At 42.7% G+C, this 17843-nt stretch overlaps 1 protein-coding gene across 9 annotated transcripts in view; it reads right to left on the bottom strand.

The window, feature by feature from the left end:
- agrn (agrin) overlaps window positions 1-17843 on the bottom strand; it is a 262280-nt gene that overhangs the window by 79344 nt on the left and 165093 nt on the right. For all 9 annotated transcript variants that reach the window (XM_052059668.1, XM_052059671.1, XM_052059670.1 and 6 more), the window contains 3 exons: window positions 15514-15738; window positions 12813-13019; window positions 1867-2088 (listed from right to left, as the gene is read on the bottom strand). In XM_052059668.1, coding sequence (XP_051915628.1) covers window positions 1867-2088; window positions 12813-13019; window positions 15514-15738 — 654 coding nt within the window. The remainder of the gene's footprint in view (window positions 1-1866; window positions 2089-12812; window positions 13020-15513; window positions 15739-17843) is intronic.

Below are 17843 nucleotides of genomic sequence, written 5' to 3'. Positions count from 1 at the left end.
CCGATCCCAGCCGTCTTCGGGCAGTAGGCGGGGGACACCCTGAACTGCTCGCCAGAGACGAACAACCATTTACGCTCACAGTCACACCTAGGGACAATTTTGAGTGTTCCATTAACCCGCCGTGAATGTTTTTGGAATGTGGAAGGAAACCGGAGTACCCGGAGAAAACCCACGTTGGCACGGGGAGAACGTGCAAACGCCACGCCAGAATTTCCATCCGAATAAAAGACTGTGAAAAGGGATATTGAGTGAGAGGGATTGTAGGAAGGGGCTGCATTGCGGCGCACGATAACTGCCGTACTTTAGCTCCGTGTGCGTGAATTGAGAGGTTAAAAAGAAAAAAAAAGGAAGGAAGGAAGAAGAAAGAAAATACTCAATCACCAGTGGAGTCGGTGGGATAATTGGCCTGCCAAGATGGCATCAAGAGTATTCACTGAGTGGCTTTAACAAGCTGTAAATCTCTTCTTGGGACTGTGTGTCTGCAGAGTGGATCTGTAGATATTTGCTCAACTTGAAACTCCATTGTCCCCCGTGTGCTAATGATGAGCTGATGCGCCACCGCTGGCAGATAATGCCAAATGACTCATGTAGCCAATTACACACGAGTATGCTCCGTGTTCTCTTTGATTGGGACTAAAGTGCAACACGACACTTAAAGGTCAGAGAACGAATTAAGCCGACAGAAAGTCAGAGAGAGTCAAGAGTTTGTGTTAAAGAACAGAGTGTTTTTTCTTTGCAATTGATCCCATACCTGGGAAACAGTATGTTGTAATGCAACATGATCTGACTGTAGAGTTGGAGGAAATCATTTACGTCCAAGCGTCGGTCGGCACGCAGTGGCAATCATATGTTGAACCGAGGCTGTTGTTGTGTCTGGGGGTGTGTTTTGTTGTTGTGATGTGATGTTGTTGACGTTGCTGCTCGGTGTTGGAGGGCTGGAATTTACAATTATCCTAAGAACTGATGACCGATTAATTGATGAATTGGATGAACAAAACATGTTTAAATTGCCATCCCTTTATTAAAAAACAGGATGGGTTTTTTTTTTTTACAAACTAACAGTGCAGAAAATGCACCAATGAAAAAAATTTGTGATACTGTTCCAGTTTTAGTCCCTAACATGGAAAATAGGCATGTTTTCTTTTTTTGCACCCAAACCAAAAGCATTTTTTTTATTTTTATTTTGATTCAACACAAGGGTGATTTGGACTTTTTTAACACTTTGAGGGACACCGGTTACTACAGTGGACAGCTTATCATGTGATCAGGTTGCAGAATGCATCAAAGGGTTAAATTCAAAACGGTATCGAAATAATTAATCCATTATGAAAAAAAATCCGATTAATTTGAGTTTCGATTCATTGTTGATGAATCGTTTCACTTCTAGTTTGAAATAAAATCTTCTTCCTCTTATCTATTTAAGCAGTGTAGTAATGAACCCGAGACTGTCAACATTCCATTACTGGGTAATTTTGAATTGGTCAGTGAGTGTAACCTGATACCACATCAACTGCACAGAAAGTCTGCAATTTAAACCAGTACGCCACCAACAGCCCTTCGTTATTGTACCGGTAATGTTTTAACTGACATTTTATTTCACTGAATTGCGAGGTAACCTTTTGAAAAAAAGCTACACCAGTTCTGCCATCATCATTGCTATTTTTTTTGCATTTCTGACACCCTTTTGGAATGTCAGAGAGCCAAAAATAGTATAGTACATCAATCGACTACCTCGAGTCCATACTTGGACAAACGGCGACTACATTATTTTCTGCAAAGTGACAGCATGATGTATGATTCTCTGACTCTCTAAATGAGGTCCTGGCATGTGTTTTGTTTCTATCATTTTAATATGCAGACACTCACCGCAGGGCCCTTTATGCTGGATGTGGATCGCTTTCTGGAGAGCACAGCCCATCGCTCGCATCTCACAGGGGCTGCCGTAACTGCTGCCGTCAGAGCCGCACACCGGGTCTGATGTTTGAGGGCAGGCTTCCAGGCATTCGCACACGGGCTCATCGTTTTTCACCACGCACAATGCGCCGTGGTGGCACACCTTATCCAAACAGGGACTTGGCGTGTGGAGATCTGAAAGCCAACCACCCAAAAGACAAAAAGTTATTATTGTGAAACAGTGATGGGTGATTTCAAAGAGAGGTTGGAGAATGGTCTTGGGGCTAGAACGGGCAAAAAAAATGTGACAATTTGGACTATAGTGTCACTGAGAACTGTTACAAATGAATGTCGGGACCCGGGGAAAAGAAATATGACAACCACCTGTGACTGTGATGCATCATCTTCCTGTCACTTCTTTTCCTATATGCCTATCCTGATGTATGCTAAATCTTTTGAGGAGTATATTCAAACTGGCGGCACGAACAACAGCCAAGACAAAAAAACTAACAAAAAAAAAAGCGGCCCTGTGGCGAGGCAATGATGAAAAAGCCAACGGACAATGGTTGCGCTACCACGTATGCATCAGGATTAATTGACATTCCCAGCGTGCCCCTTCAAAGGCATCCATTTGCGTCTGAGCAAGAGCCATGGCCTCAGCCAAAGAGAGTAAAGCATCGAGAACAGACAGAAATTATAATTTTATAAAAAAAACTGATAATAAGGAAAAGAAAGAAGAAAGGGGCCTCTTTAATAATTTAAAAACGGCAAGCTGCTGGGCAGAGGCTGATATGAAATGTGAACATCACAGGAAGGTGTCTGCTCCAGTCTCCCCAATAACACTCCAGCACGGCTTCATTAAAACGAAGGCTGGATCTGGCACCGGCAGTTCTCGGGAAATGAGTGCAGGCGTGGCAGACACGGCCTGAGTTGATCAGGAGAGTGGGAAACCCGAACAGTCGTTTGATCGGACCCTGCCCTCCCTGACTCCATCAATTCTTTAAAACCTTACGAGTCGGTGGAAGTATTAGATTGAGGTCTGACGGCGGGTCGGTGTGCACTTCTGCATCCGAAATACACGAGAGGCGAATTTCATCAAAGCTTTCAGCAATGAAGGATGGCCCTCTCTGCCAAATGTGGTGCGTCTATAGGGCAGAGCGGCAAATCTATCTTGATGAAAAATTGCCAGCGAAGCCTCAGAGCGACTAAGGACTTCATTTAAAGTCTATTTGTTCTTCGTTGCTTTTGTTGGAAGGTAATATTGGTGTGAACATGAAGGGATGACATTGCATCATTCCTTAGCATGGTTGGAGTCTCGTGATTGATATGTGCTTGATACATTTGGAGCCGACCAGCAACACGAATGCCACGTTGTGTGAACTATTTACAGACATAATGAGCATGCTATTCTACTTTTAACAAAAAGTGTGTGAAATAAGCGTCGCAGTCCTCGGACAATCAGAATTTATTAGGATTCTGAGAGAAAAATTGTTTGGGGTTTTCTGAGATTTTATAGAGGTGGTCTACCGGGTACGATATGATGAGAGATGCTGGAGGGGCACATAAACACATAAGCTCTTTGGCACAAGTTGAATTTAGGCTAGCTTTGAAAACGAATGACTCCGCTGCAAGCCTTTTCAAAGCGTGTAAGCTTAAACTTAACTTCAGCCTGCGTAAAAGTTCAGCAGCCAAAGTCGCGAGCAGCCGCAGCCTGCGATAACGCCTTTGTCTCCCATATAAGAAAAAAAAAAGATGAAAGTATTTCCATTCCAAACTGTTTTTATCATGCTGCCACCTCCTTGGGGCAAAATTTCCGCCTGATTTATTAATGGGCGAGCATGTTAGGGACAAAAAACAAAACAAAACAAAAACAAAGTGTAAAAACTGGTGCTGCACAGTCAGAAATGGAAAATGTATTTAATTTTTCCTCTCAGATGGAGTAAGAAGCTTTTTTTTTGTTTGTTTGGTAATTCTTAACATTTTCCCACTTCCAAACCCTTAAATCCAACACCTCATGCGTGTTTCTGTGTTTCTGTTACAGAATGAACTAAAAGCTGCAAGTTATTTATTCATGCAAAGTGACGGCTGAATGGGAACATCTGCCCAGCAAAGACTTTGGCAGTTCAGCCAAGGCATTGTTGTTGCCGCTCCACAGGCTGAACCGTCGTTCCAACGTGACAGCGACGGTAAGTGAGGACATTAATTAAGACTTCTGCTCCCCACTTAGCGCCGCCACACAAGTTAAGCTCTACGTGCCGCAACGATTAGAATTCGGAATAGCAAGGCTCCAAAATGGATGACAGTGGAGCCTCAAAAGCTCAGGTTATATCATGTAAAAACTGAACAAGTCGTGAAACTTACTGCGATGGAAGTAAGCGATAGTACGAGTCACAAATCCTCACTTTGTAGGACATTTCAGCGACAGCGATTACTACAGTGGACAGCAGATCAAGTTATCAGGTTACAGGGTGCATGAAAGGGTTAAGAATGCTAAAAACATTGATGCAGTAGCTCGCCTTCATCACATCTTTTCATGTCTAATCACTGACTAAATAATTTTGTTTCATTTTATTTTTACGATACAGCAGTTAACTGATTAATGCATTTGTTCAACTTTTCCTGTGCAAATGGCTTGTACAGTGGTACTTCTACTTACAAAATGAATTGGTTCTGGAAGAATTTTCTTAACTAGAACATTTTTTAAGTAGACGCGTTTTCTATGTGAATGTGAAGACCACCAAAGTTCAGACATAAATGTTTTATGAAGCATAAAAATGCATCGAAATATGTAACAAATGTAACGATGTTACAATTAGATTGTTGCCAAATAAATGAGAGTTGTGCATAATGTAAAAAACAAAGAATAAAGAATAAAAATCATGGTCATATAACCCTCTTTAGGTCACGTTCTCTCTAAGAAGTGAGTTTTGCCTGGCGTTTTGTAAAGAACCGATCCAAGGACGTTTGCTTTTGCCTGCTTTTAACAATCCTTCGAAAATGTCCAAGGCAAACATCAGCATAGTGAGAGATCACTTTTTCTGGGTGATTCACATTTACGTAAAACTATCGGAACACCTCATGGCCCGAGGGGGCAACTGAGGAGTACGCTGCATAAACGCATATCTATCCATCTACATACATAGACACAAACGGTAGATGTCCCTTGTAGCCAATGGGATGCCATGAAGATGCTCGGTAATAGCCAGTGGCAGAGCAGCTATAAGTATGTTGCGTTCAGAAAACTCGGAGCTGCGAGTAGCAGCCCATACTGTATTTTTACCTTTCGTATCTTGAAATTTCTTTTGCAACATGAAAGTAATATTTTCCTGTTGAGGCGTTTCGTAACTCGAACATTTCGTATGAAGAGACTTTCATAAGTAGAGGTAACCACTGTACAGTTCAAGCTTTTGATGAAGAGGACACCCTGACCATGGAACAGTAAATGGGAAAATACAACCCTAAATAATTGGAAAGTGGCAACTCCACCAACAAAGTTCCATAAATGCGCAAACCAGGCAAGTGGGGATGGTGCAGTCCCATTAAACTCCTGTAACTTGTTAAATTGCTGAGGGAATATTTAGGGAAGCTCTGCTCAATTCATGCATAGGTAATTGGAGTCCAACCTCAGCCCTGCGGGTCCAGGTGCAATTCAATCAGTTCGTGTTCGGATTATGCAGTCTGTGGAATTGGCTCAGTCCAGGTGACGCTTGCAGTGGCCAACTGGCGGAGAGAAAGACCTTACAAGCCCATTGCAAGCCAGCATTCCAATGGGACGCAGACAATGCACACCAAGCATCACTTTAGTTTTTTTTTTTAACTTGCCAGCCTTTGATTGGAATCCCTTGTCCCCTTTTGTATTAAAAGACATTCATGTATGATATCAGTGAAGGAAAAGGCTCCATTAACATAAAGGAGAAGACGTGCCCTGTGGGCTGTGTCTGTCGACGACTCTTGAATACTTATGAGGGGCGCGGTTGCTTCTCAACTCAGACGACGGTGCATTTTGAGTGAAATACGGAGGACATTTTTTGATCGGCCAATGGGGCACTTTTTAGATTCAGGTGACCCAAAAAAAACGTAATTCTTATCCTTGATTCTGTACGTTCAAGAACATCGCCCAAACATCTTTTTTTTCTTTGCAGTTGTGAAGTATTTAGAATGATTAGCAATTGATGTCATTAATGGCATTACTTACAAAGAATCCACAGAATGTGTTGAGAGAGCAAAAGTGCAATCCAATTAAACCACATTGGCAAACGTGTGGCTTTGCTTGATTTCATGACAGCCCAGCGGCACGCAGCCACCTCAAGTGAGTTGTGGCACCCCGCTGACCTAAATAATCTCGACAATTTCTGCTTGCGGAGAATGGCCCGGAGATCACGTTAAGTGGACTGGCAGGATGCCTGCTGTTAATCTGCTTCTACGCCGCACTTCCTCAAATTAACTTGATTAGGAAAAACAGCACTCAGGCTGACGTGTGCACTCAAAACTCAGCGACTGCTTGGGAGTCAAACCCTCAACGGGTTACTCTTGCGTATTAAAGAACACAAATCAGGATTTGAACATCGGTCACCTTTTAGAGGCTTTGATGTTATATGAGACGCTAGCATACCAGGGCAAACTCGCATGTACAATCAATTTTCTAAGTTCATTTGGGAATCCATCTGGTTCTTCAAATGGAATGGTAAAATATCGAATTTGGGTTCGACTGGAGCTTTGTGATGCAACTTACAGGGCAGGGTGAAATCAGTACTTGATAAAATATACAAATGCCTTAACTTTGTTTCGAAAAGTAAATGACTAGTTTCGGTCCGCTAATAATAACTTGTGCATGACACATTCTTTTTTTATGTCATGACACATACAGTATGCCCAAAACAATTGAGGAAAGTCGAAAAGTGGCCGAAAATATGAGTTGGTCAGGTCTGTCTGTTTTGTTTCGAGCCTCATCTGTCGTGAAGGGCGTTTCCCTCCAGCAGGCGCACCTGTTTCGCGTCTAGCAATCAAGCCTGCCATGTATTTAAGGACTGCCAAACTGCCTTGTCTCTTGTCGGATTATTGACCTTGCACGCTGTAGCGCTTAACGTGTTGTATTCTTGGTTTTGCTTCTCTCCGTAAAACGAGTTATGTGTATCAAGCTATTGTTCCCTAAAATTCTGATACACTCAATTAGTTTCAAGCCCATTTTTAATCTCTGGAGTAGACGTAGTTTTTTGTTCGTTATTTTGCTTTGGGTTTTTTTTCTAGACTGAATTTATTCAGCATGCATTGGTCATACGGGAGGCAGCGCAGCTCTAAATGCCAATGAAGGCATGTCTTTGACGCACAGTGACATGCTGCAAATCCAAATATCCTTTCACCAAGCTCCGGGCGGTACAGACGAGCCAAAAAAAGCACATTAGGCAGAGTACACTGCACACAGGTACAATGACACGTCGGGGACCCACTGAGCCATTTGGATTGTTAATGCCCAGCGCGCTGCAGGGACGTGGCCCACTTACTGGATCTTTCCTGCCAAATTCACACGCTCGTCATCTTCCACATTAATGGGCTGATGATGAAAAATATTGAGATGAGCTATTAATAAACTACCGGGAATCAAATAAGACAAAATGTCTGCCCGTTTTGCGTGGGATGATACGAACAGATGTGAACTCATCCAGAAACCTCCAAGCAATTCAAATTCTGCAACCCTTTTTGGAACATCCACCCATCCATCCATTCTCCGGTCCACGTTATCCTCACACCTGGGACAGGTGCTGGAGCCTATCCCAGCCATTTTCAGGCAGTAGGCAAGGGACACCCTGAACTGGTTGCCAGCCAATCGAAGGGCACACAGAGACAAATAACCATCCGTGCTCACACTCACACCGAGGGATAATTTAGTGTTCCATCAGCCTGCCATGCATGTTTTTGGAATGTGGGAGGAAACCGCAGTACCCAGAGAAAACCCATGCAGGCCCGGCGAGAACAAGCAAACTCCACACAGGGAGGCCGGAGCTGGAATCGAACCCACGACCTCTTTATGAACATTCATAAATTAATTGGGAATTCATTGCAATACACACGATGTATCACAGTATGCAACCTGGAGCGACATTCAGGTGGTTAGCATGTCCGCCTCACAGTCGAGAGGTTTTCGGAATCTCAGTTTAGCCGTTCTGTATGGAGTTTGCATGCTCAAGCCGTATTTGAACGGGTTTCTGCCAAACAACTGAGCCTCCATCGACATACCAAACACATGCAAGTTAGATTAAAATACGGCAGGCATGATCCAGTTACTCTAACCACTCCAGGATTTACTCCACCTCTCACCCAAATGCTATACAAACATCGCTAGGAACGTTAAAATCAAACTGAACAAAATCTATTCGAAATTTCCCACCCCTCTTATATGGTGATATACTGACAGATGAAAAAATAAATGAATAAAGGATCCCAGAAGATACCTGGACTAGTAAGTGGCCATTTAAGAACACGTGAATAATTGTGATAATCGATCATTGTCTAATTTTTCAAATCAAGATGTTGGTATCTAACAATAGGGGGTGGGGAGGACATCATTGTACTATCGCAGACTAGAATTCCTCTTTGTGTTCCGCACAGGGAAATGACTAACGATGCCATCTGTGAGGATTTACAATCCGTTATCCACAAATTAACCACAATAGATATGTCTCGCCTTCAAATGAGACTAACGGGAACGGGGGTTTTGTGGTTGGGACGCTTTAATTGATTGCACTTGACTTGGCGAATTATTGAACTGCACTGTGGCAAAAGCTCAACATGGAACGTAATCATTCCAACGAGATGAATCATCACGACGTCAAAGGAGGTGAAAGGAAAGTAGCCACGAATGCTGAACTACGTTGGAGAACACATTTTCCAACAAGCTGATATTTTAACCCCATAATGCCATTTGTATCATATTTGATACATACATTTTCATTATGTAACTCATTCTTTCGAGTAGGTACATTAAATCATCTGTATCAAATTTGATACTGCAAGTTTAAAATATGATTTTTCAGTTTTTGATGTAATCTACATAATGCTTATAAATGTGATACAACAAATATCTAAAACAAAATAATATGGCAAAATATTTTTCTGCATTTCGTTATAAGGGTTAATGAACATCTCAGTTCCCCAAAATCTGATTTTTTTCTGGCTATTCCTTGATAGGTCAGGCATGAAAGGGTGAAGACTGAGCAACGTGGTTCTTCAAAGAAATTACTGGAAGGGATGTACGATGTGGGCCGGATCCTAGAATCAAATCAGCTAAAAAGGAAGTGAAGAACATTTTTCTTTGGCAAATCTGTATGAGTGTGTAATACCTTCGGTTAGTGTAACTTAAGTATCCTTTCAACCAAACTTTACCGTTTGGTATGCAATTTATTGCAGACTCAAACCATCCCACATTTTAGGGGACCTTTAATGAGGGTGATGGAATGCACTAAATGAGAATAAAATTTCGATATTCGTTGTCACTTTTGTTGACAGTGCAAGAAAGACATTTTCCTAAATTGCATGAAGCTTTATCACCACATGCTAAAATTACGGTACATGATGTAGGTGAGCATTTTGCTACTGAGTTAAACAATGGAAGTGGTTTTGATGCAAGTGCTCTATTGACCCTCATTTTATTTGTTTCATCACTTCTCTGTTTTTAAATTTATGCCTTGAAGTAAAAATTGTCAGTTCAATTGAATGTACAAGAAAGTGACAAGGTGTCTCAAAAGCAACGGCATAGTTCTGCTCACGAGCCAGGGTAGCATATAGATGATTTTAGAGTTATTATGATCAAATATCCATCCATCCATCCATCCATTTCCAGGGGGCAAACATGCAAACTCCACACAGGAAGGCCGGAGCCGGATTTGAACGCAGCACCTATGCGGCAGACGTGCTTACCAGTCGACCACCGTACCGCCTGTGGTAAAGTACCACAATTCAAATGATTCAAGGGATGCAGACATTATTATGAATTATTTCATGAACATGTAAATGTGTTGACTAAAACACTTGACTGACACGCAGGGATCACCAAGCACGCATGCCAAACAAACACAAACGCTACCTCTTGACATGAAACTGAAGCCCGGAGGCACTGATTGCGTTTGCGCACCCGGCTGACATTTTCTGACAGAGCCGCGGAACTGTCAAGATGCGAGCATCGCTGAGGAAACCCCACACTGCGTCGTGTTGCCACAGCTCTTTGGGTTACGATTTGAGCGCACATGCACACGAGGATCTTGAGTCTTTTACAAGGCTGCTAATCTCCACAGTGTTTTTTTAAAGACAGTGACTAACCTAATCTGCTCTCAGTTCTACCAAGACAAAAAAAAAAAGTGCAAGTGTATCTTGTGTGCAACTGTGCTTACCACCAGTCTGACGAAGCTAACCGTCTCGGTGGGCTGCTCTGCTTTTCTCTTTTGATGTTTAATTAAAAAACGGAATCAAGCTTTGACGTTTGTGCTGTTCTGTTTTGAATAATATGCAAATTCCAATAAGAATGTATTAAAGCGCATGCACGCGCGCGCACACACACACACACACACACACACTCATAAACGAGCTGCATGATGCGCTTGGGAAGAAGAGATATTGAGAGGGAAGTCGAATAACGAGACAAAAATGTGGGTGGAGTTGTTGGAAGGCACAAAACAAAACACATCAGTATTGGCACTGTCAACTGTTTCATTAATGCCAAGCACAGGCGGACAAGTCACGGTAATGAAGGACGCCGCCTGCTGATGCAGACAACACGAGATTGAGTTTGGTATTCAGTTCTGGTCTAAGGACAAACATAAAGTATGTACATCTTAATGTGTTAATCACATAGTCTGGGGATGTGAATATGGTCCCATGGGCTCTCATAGTTGACTATTCACATTTGAAGGAGAAAAAAAAAAGTCCCATGATAACTTAGAATCATTGCCATAAATAACATCACAGTTCCTCATGAGAATTCACCTTGCGTGCGCTTTTTGGCCTTTTGACGACACATTGTCAAAGAAAATAAGCAGCTTCGACAAAAGGGGTGTAATGTGAATTCTGAGATTCTTTTCGGGGCTGGCGTGACCACTTTCGAGCGCCTCAGTGTACATTATGAGTGCAGACATGTCACAGAGAGAAGGTGGAAGACAAAGGAGAAAAAAATAAAAGCCCAACATGGCAGCCAGCGTGTGGCCCTTTTTGAGCGCCTCGTTGTCACAGCAATCACAATGACAAACCCAGTGGGATATATTGCAACCACCTGACCTCTTAAGCGGATTTATTCTCACAGCTCAAAATTATAGTTGCGCGTAAGCATAGGAAAGATTTCCGATGAAGTAGCATCCATTTTCTAGAACTTAGTATTTGGTGTTTAATTGCCAGTTTGCAGTTGAGTGGGGTGTGGTTCCAGCACATTCAGCAGCCAATTATTTGCTATTTCATAAGGTCATTTTATAAACTAATACAAAAACATCAAAATCGAAAAGAAACTTATTGTGTTATGGTGTGAAATGCAACAGAATACATAAGAATGTACAAAATTATACTGGAAAAAAAAGGGTTGTTGAAACTCAACATTTCAAGGCATACTGTACATTTGATAACATTTGAAGTTGGTCAATAAAACACAAAATTTGCTGTTGTGAAAATTGGCTTTCCCAAATTCCACAGCAAAGTAAAATAAGCTTATAGAATGGTTGAACCTTTAATTGAAAGCCGAATTAAATAGTTAGTAAAAACAATGCCCTTGCTTTGTTGTGCTAACATTGTTAGCATGAATGCTTTTTTATATTTGAAAGATTTTCAAACTTAAACTACTATTTGAGGTAAACAAAGTACCAGTTCTGTTTTTTGGACGGTGTACAAATGCGTAGTTGTAGACGACTTTTGCACGCATTCTAATGAGCAAAGGAGGGAATTTGGTAAATTAGCTTCAGCACCACTTTTTCCTCATGAATGTATCAAAACCTTCTTGGAAATGATGACTTTTGAACCCTTAGGGTTAATGGCTAATTGTAGCAGTTTCAGAGCAGCATACCTTAACTTGTTTTACTTCAAAATCATGTTTGGGAAAAGGACAATTGTGTTAATAAAATCCGCTCAATAAACTCAGGTTTATTCAATCCTGTGTTGCACTTGTAACATCTTCAAATGAAAAGAGAATTTACTTGTTTGAAATTGAAGGAGGATCTAACCATTAAAAAAAAATTAAACCAATTGTGATGGGCTTTCATATTCAAAGGACTGCAGTTGCAAGGCTTTTTAATCAATATTGTGGAAAATGTGGAACAGGCTGATATAGGTAATTTTGAGTGTACTACAGCATGTCAAACAAAAAGACTTGGGTGTGTGGGTTTGGGAATTTAACAGAAAAAGTAGGCAGACTTCTCCAACCTCATGGTTCATAACAGTGCAGAAAGAGTGAAACAAAGAGACTGGAAGAAGAGCAGCGGTACAAGACCCCTCCTGTTGGATCCGCCCGGGGCAAAGCGGAAGGCCTCACCCCGCCCCAGCATCCATCTGATGAGGTCGCCCATTGGGTGACCTCACTTTCCACCTGTCGCCAGACAGCCAGGAAGACACAGCCAACATGGACAAAGACGGACAGACAGACAAGACTGACTGAGGCACTGTAACAAGAAAGAACAGCTTTTTTTTTAGACAACACGCAAGACGACGAGACAAAGACGGATTGAGGCGCAGGTGGATGAATGAAACATGCGGGTGTCATCGGAGATGGAGGGATGAGCTTCAAAGGTGAACAAGTGACGTGAAGGCACAGGCTCGAGTGGCCCCTCCCCATTCAAAGAGCATCATTGAACCATTTAAGACATTTGTGAGTCTACAACGTTAGGAAGAAACAGAAGTAGGGAAGCCGGGGGGAAAAGGACACCTCGTCCTCCTCCCTTTGGTCCACTCACCACAGGGCCCAGCATGCTTGATGGGGATGAGGATCTTGCCCAGGCACTCGGCCTTGCGGCGCATGCAGTCGTTGGTGTACATGTGGCCGTCCTTGCCGCAGATGGGCTTGTAGGACCCATCGCACTCGATGGGATCGCACGAGCAGCGAGTATTCAGCTGCTCGACGAGACACACGGCGTTGAAGCGACACTCCTCCTTACATTCTTCTGCAACGAGGAAACAGAAATCCATCGTCCATAGTCATGAATCTGTCCAAACGCAGACTGGAGATGGTTGCACAGCCATGATTTATTGTGCATTCGGAACATGTAGAGTTGTATTTTTTTTTCCAAAAGGTCTCAAAATATGGTGTCGATTTTTTTAAATGTATTGATTATTTTTTCCCGAAAACTGTATTGACTTAAATGCACACATTTGCACATGTGGAAGTCAATTCCCAATGGCAGTATGGGAAAAAAAATTACCATTTGATTTATGTGTGTTTGAAAGGCTGCAGTACGGCCGAATGATTTTTCAAACTAGCCAAACATGGCCCAGTCAAAATTGTTATTCTATCTATCCATCCATCAATTTTCCGACCCGCTTCATCCTCACAAGGGTCGCGGGGGGTGCTGGAGCCTATCCCAGCTGTCTTCACGCTGTAGGCGGGGGACACCCTGAACCGGTTGCCAGCCAATCGCAGGGCACACACAGACGAACAACCATTCATGCTCACAATCACACTTTGGGACAATTTAAAGTGTTCACTCATCCTGCCATGCATGTTTTTGGAATGTGGGAGGAAACCGGAGTACCCTGAGAAAAACCACGCAGGCCCGGGGAGAACATGCAAACTCCACACAGGGAGGCCGCAGCCGTAATCGAACCCTGAACCACTGCAATGTGAGGCAGACGCGCTAACCAAAGGACCACCGGGCCGCCCGGTGGTCAAATGTTATTTTGACCACCAAACACCAAACGTCAAATGTTATTCTAATACAGCAAAAATTAAAAATAATTTTAAAAAACACATTCCCTGGGGTCACCACATGCACACCCCCTAGCATTGCACTACGCCCCCTAGGGTGGCACACCCTACTATTTGAAAAAGGCTGGCGATTGTAGCCTTGTGGTCACTGACGCTCACATGATGTCATGTTTTGCTTGATGTGAAACTTCCACACCAAAAAGTTTTACAACACTGTCAACTCTTAAAGATTATATTTTTACGGCCAAGTAAAGTCGAAACTGCCACACTCATTATTTTTCAACTCACTAAGCAGAAATTCATTTGGAAAATGAAGAAAAAGATGAACTGGTTGCGTCAAATGGCAAGTTTAGCGGTGAAGTGAGAAAATCCAATTTGAGGCCTCTGTTCTCGCACCGCTCGCAAGGCTTCAAATTTATTTCATTGCTGATCGGTGGATCAAATGTGTACAGCAATCCAATTCCTCTCCCCGCTTTCTTTAAAAGCATGTCATGCCACACTTAATTACATTGCCCCTCAATCTGAGTGAGAGGGCTCCAACGATGTGCACTAGCATGTCGAAATGGTCATTCTGATTAGTTACCAACTTGTAATTTCCTAATGGATATGATTTCATGGATTGGTTTTTCAAATTGAATTGTTCTTTCATTTGAAATGCGCATAACAGAAAGGGATGAAAGAGAGACACGCGTCAGCACATGCATTTATGACTTGGAACTTTTGCTTTTGAGTGTGTTTCAGTGAGCACCGAAAAATGTGTCAATGAATAACAACAACAACAACAAAAGAAAACTAGCATGCTACTAGCATACGACAACTTCCGTACCATTTCCGACTACGTTATCAGGGATTAAATGTTTCGGTGTTCAGTGTTTCTCAGCCTTTGAGACAGACAGCTCCAATAAGGAGACGGCTACTCTTTGCCCGTTCTTGATTTTTATGTTCAACACCTTACCGTCTGTAAAACCGGCTGCCCTGAACCGACACTGCTGTTCGTGAGCTTGGCGCCGATGAAAACACACCGTGGAAAATGGTGTTTTCATCAATAACACAGCCATTTTTTAACTATGGTTTCCTCCTCTTGTCCCACTCACGCTGATAGTCAGCCTGAAGGCTTTTATCAGGCTGGAGGAGGCTACTGTTGGAAAGGTACTGACCTTAAACCCTCAGAATCATTCAACTCTATACCGCTGAGAGGGGTTGGATTGGGGTGAGGTCTTGACGCCACCTCGTCAAATATTAAGCAGAAATAGATCCGTGAAGGGCGGCGCAGTGGGCGAGTCGTTAGCGCTTTGACCTCACAGTGCAGAGGTACCGGGTTCGATTCCAGCTCCGGCCTTTCTACGTGGAGTTTGCATGTTCTCCCTGTTCCTGCGTGGGTTTTCTCCGGGTACTCCCGTTTCCTCCCACATTCCAAAAACATGCACGGCAGGCTGATTGGAAACTCTAAATTGTCCCCAGGTGTGATTGTGAGTGTGAATGATTGCTCGTTTCTGTGTTTCCCGCGATTGGCTGGCAACTGGTTCAGGGTGTCCCCCGCCTACTGCCCGAAGACAGCTCGGATAGGCTCCAGCACCCCTCGCGACCCTTGTGAGGATAAAGCGGATCAGAACATGGATGGATAGATGGATAGATCTGTGAATGGCTGTGCACATGACATTGTTGTGAAGGGGAACGGCATTATGGATTGGATTGGAGGAAGAGAAAGCGTGGAAGGTGAAGTTGGAACTTACCCCGTCCCCTGCATCGTCCCGTGTGAATCTTCCTGAGTTTGATGCCTTTCTGCAGGCCCGTTGTTCTCATGGCACACTCGCTGTTGTAGGTTTCGCCGTCACTGGCGCACAACGGTTCGCGAGCTGGGGGGCACGACTCGGGCAAGCCAAAGATGAGCGGCTGGCGGGTGATGGCCTCGACCCGGCACATTGTGTTGAAACTGTTCTCACTGTCTTGACAAGGGTCTGTGGACACACACACACACACACACACACACACACACACACACACACACACACACACACATACACACGTCTGAATGTTAATTAACTGCTGCAACATGGCAAGAAAAAGATACGGTATTTGCCCTTCAGTACATGTCAACTATTGTAGTGTCCACAGAGGTGAGGGGAAAGGCTGTGACCTGGTTTTTACTTCACATTGGAAGCTGCTGATTTCAACATCATATATCTTCATCCTTCGGAAATTGGTTCCGGTAGGTCAATTTTTTCCAATGAATGAACTCTGAATACGTGCTCTCGATGTGTGAAATAAAAAAAAAATGCTTTGGTTGTTCAGACCGTAGGCATGGAGCATTAAAAAAAAAGGTCTCATTAGTTGGTCTTTCTGTCATCTAAAATAGAACGGCAATGAAAGAAAATCAAGTTTGAAAAAAAAATCATCCTGGGTCATGCGGTTCTTCAACATGGCACTTTTATAGCCTTGGTTGCAGGTAAGAAGCAACTTCAATGTACCAAACTGAAACGCAGAGATGACTGCGAGTGGAGAAGGGTGGAGTTGAGTCTTAGAAAGTGGAGAGTGGAAGGAAACACTTTCAATTCCTGCTGCTCCACGCATAACTTAATTTTACATTATCTTTAGCTTAGCAACCGAGAGCACCTGCGAGTGAGTTCTTGATCGTAAAGCAGACAAGGAATGAGATAAAGAGGCAGTCAGTGTGATTCGCTCCCCATTGCTGCTCCTTCGTTGTAGGCGATCCTGTTTGGCCTTATCAGGCCCGGATCATAATGGGATTGGTTTGTGGATGAGCGAGAGGACGTTGGCGCGCATCGAAACAAGACTCTAGGCTTTATCCTGCTCGACACATTTTTACAATGGGCCAAGACAAAGGATTTATGTTGCGGTGTGACATTAAAACGCAGCCGTGCTTCGCACAAGACATACCGAGTGCACTCGGTTGTATAATCCAGGAAAGCCACACACATGAGCGGAAAGGTAACGACTATAAGCACCCCTTATCAGGGTAACTTACTGTGATTAGAAAAATAAAGATATTGTACAGATGACAGTGTTATGATCCGCAAAAACGGCCTGAAATGCTGGAATAACCATGCTCTGTCAATGGTTGTTGATATCCGAAGAAACACAATTGCGAGGGCTTTTCAAAGTGTCCCTTCGAAGCAAAAACACAACAATCGTGCTGTTGCCGACAACTTGCTGCGATTGTGACATAGAAGTGTTCTCTGGTCCCAACAATTTAGACAGATTATCCCATCAGTTTCAAAATAAACGTCAATGGGTGTCATTTACAGAACCAGCCCATTTTGGAACATGTTTTTTTTTTAAATTTAAATCAGAATTCTGAATATTATTCTACTTTGTACGTGAGGACTATAAAGTATGCAAGAGAGGTATCTTGCTTCAGGTTCAAGTCATGAGCAAGCACACGGTCCACCATTGACATCTCAGTTATGACATATAAACTCATGCCTACTCAGGACAATTCACTTGCACTTCATTTTTTTTAACAGACTATTCTTTTCAGTGTTTTGATAGATAAGACTTGTCAATCTCTTCCACTTTGAGACCTGATTTGAACCCTTTCAGGGACAGCGGTTACTAGAGTGGACAGCTATTCAAATGGTGTTTTCTCTTATATTAATGCATCTTAATGTCACGGTTGTGCATAAACTACTACCAGGGACCCTTATGTGTGTTGCCATCCAATGCAATTATTACTTTTTTTAATGCCAAAAGACTCATAAAACACTCGAGAAAAAAAGTCCTGATGTACAGTAGGTTGTCATTATTTGTGCAAGAAAGTGTTAAAATGAGACCATCTTTGAAAATGGTGTTGTGTGATGTCTTCTATTGAGAAAAAAAATTGATCGATGAAGAAGATAATTAGCAGTCTATTCAACAGTTAAGTCATTTCGCCATCAACTTGTATTGTTAAAATACAATTTTATGTAATATGGACGTAATCACAGAGGAAACTTTGTTGATCCATATAGTCATGATTTCCCCCCGTATATTCAACAAGCAATTCATAGTTTATCATACTCCTCTCTTGTGTGAAGAGCCCCTAAAACAGAAACCAATAAAAGGT

This window comes from Hippocampus zosterae, chromosome 2, assembly GCF_025434085.1.
Source record: "Hippocampus zosterae strain Florida chromosome 2, ASM2543408v3, whole genome shotgun sequence".
In the NCBI taxonomy this organism is placed as follows: domain Eukaryota; kingdom Metazoa; phylum Chordata; class Actinopteri; order Syngnathiformes; family Syngnathidae; genus Hippocampus; species Hippocampus zosterae.
This window is presented reverse-complemented; position numbering and strand designations above follow the sequence as displayed.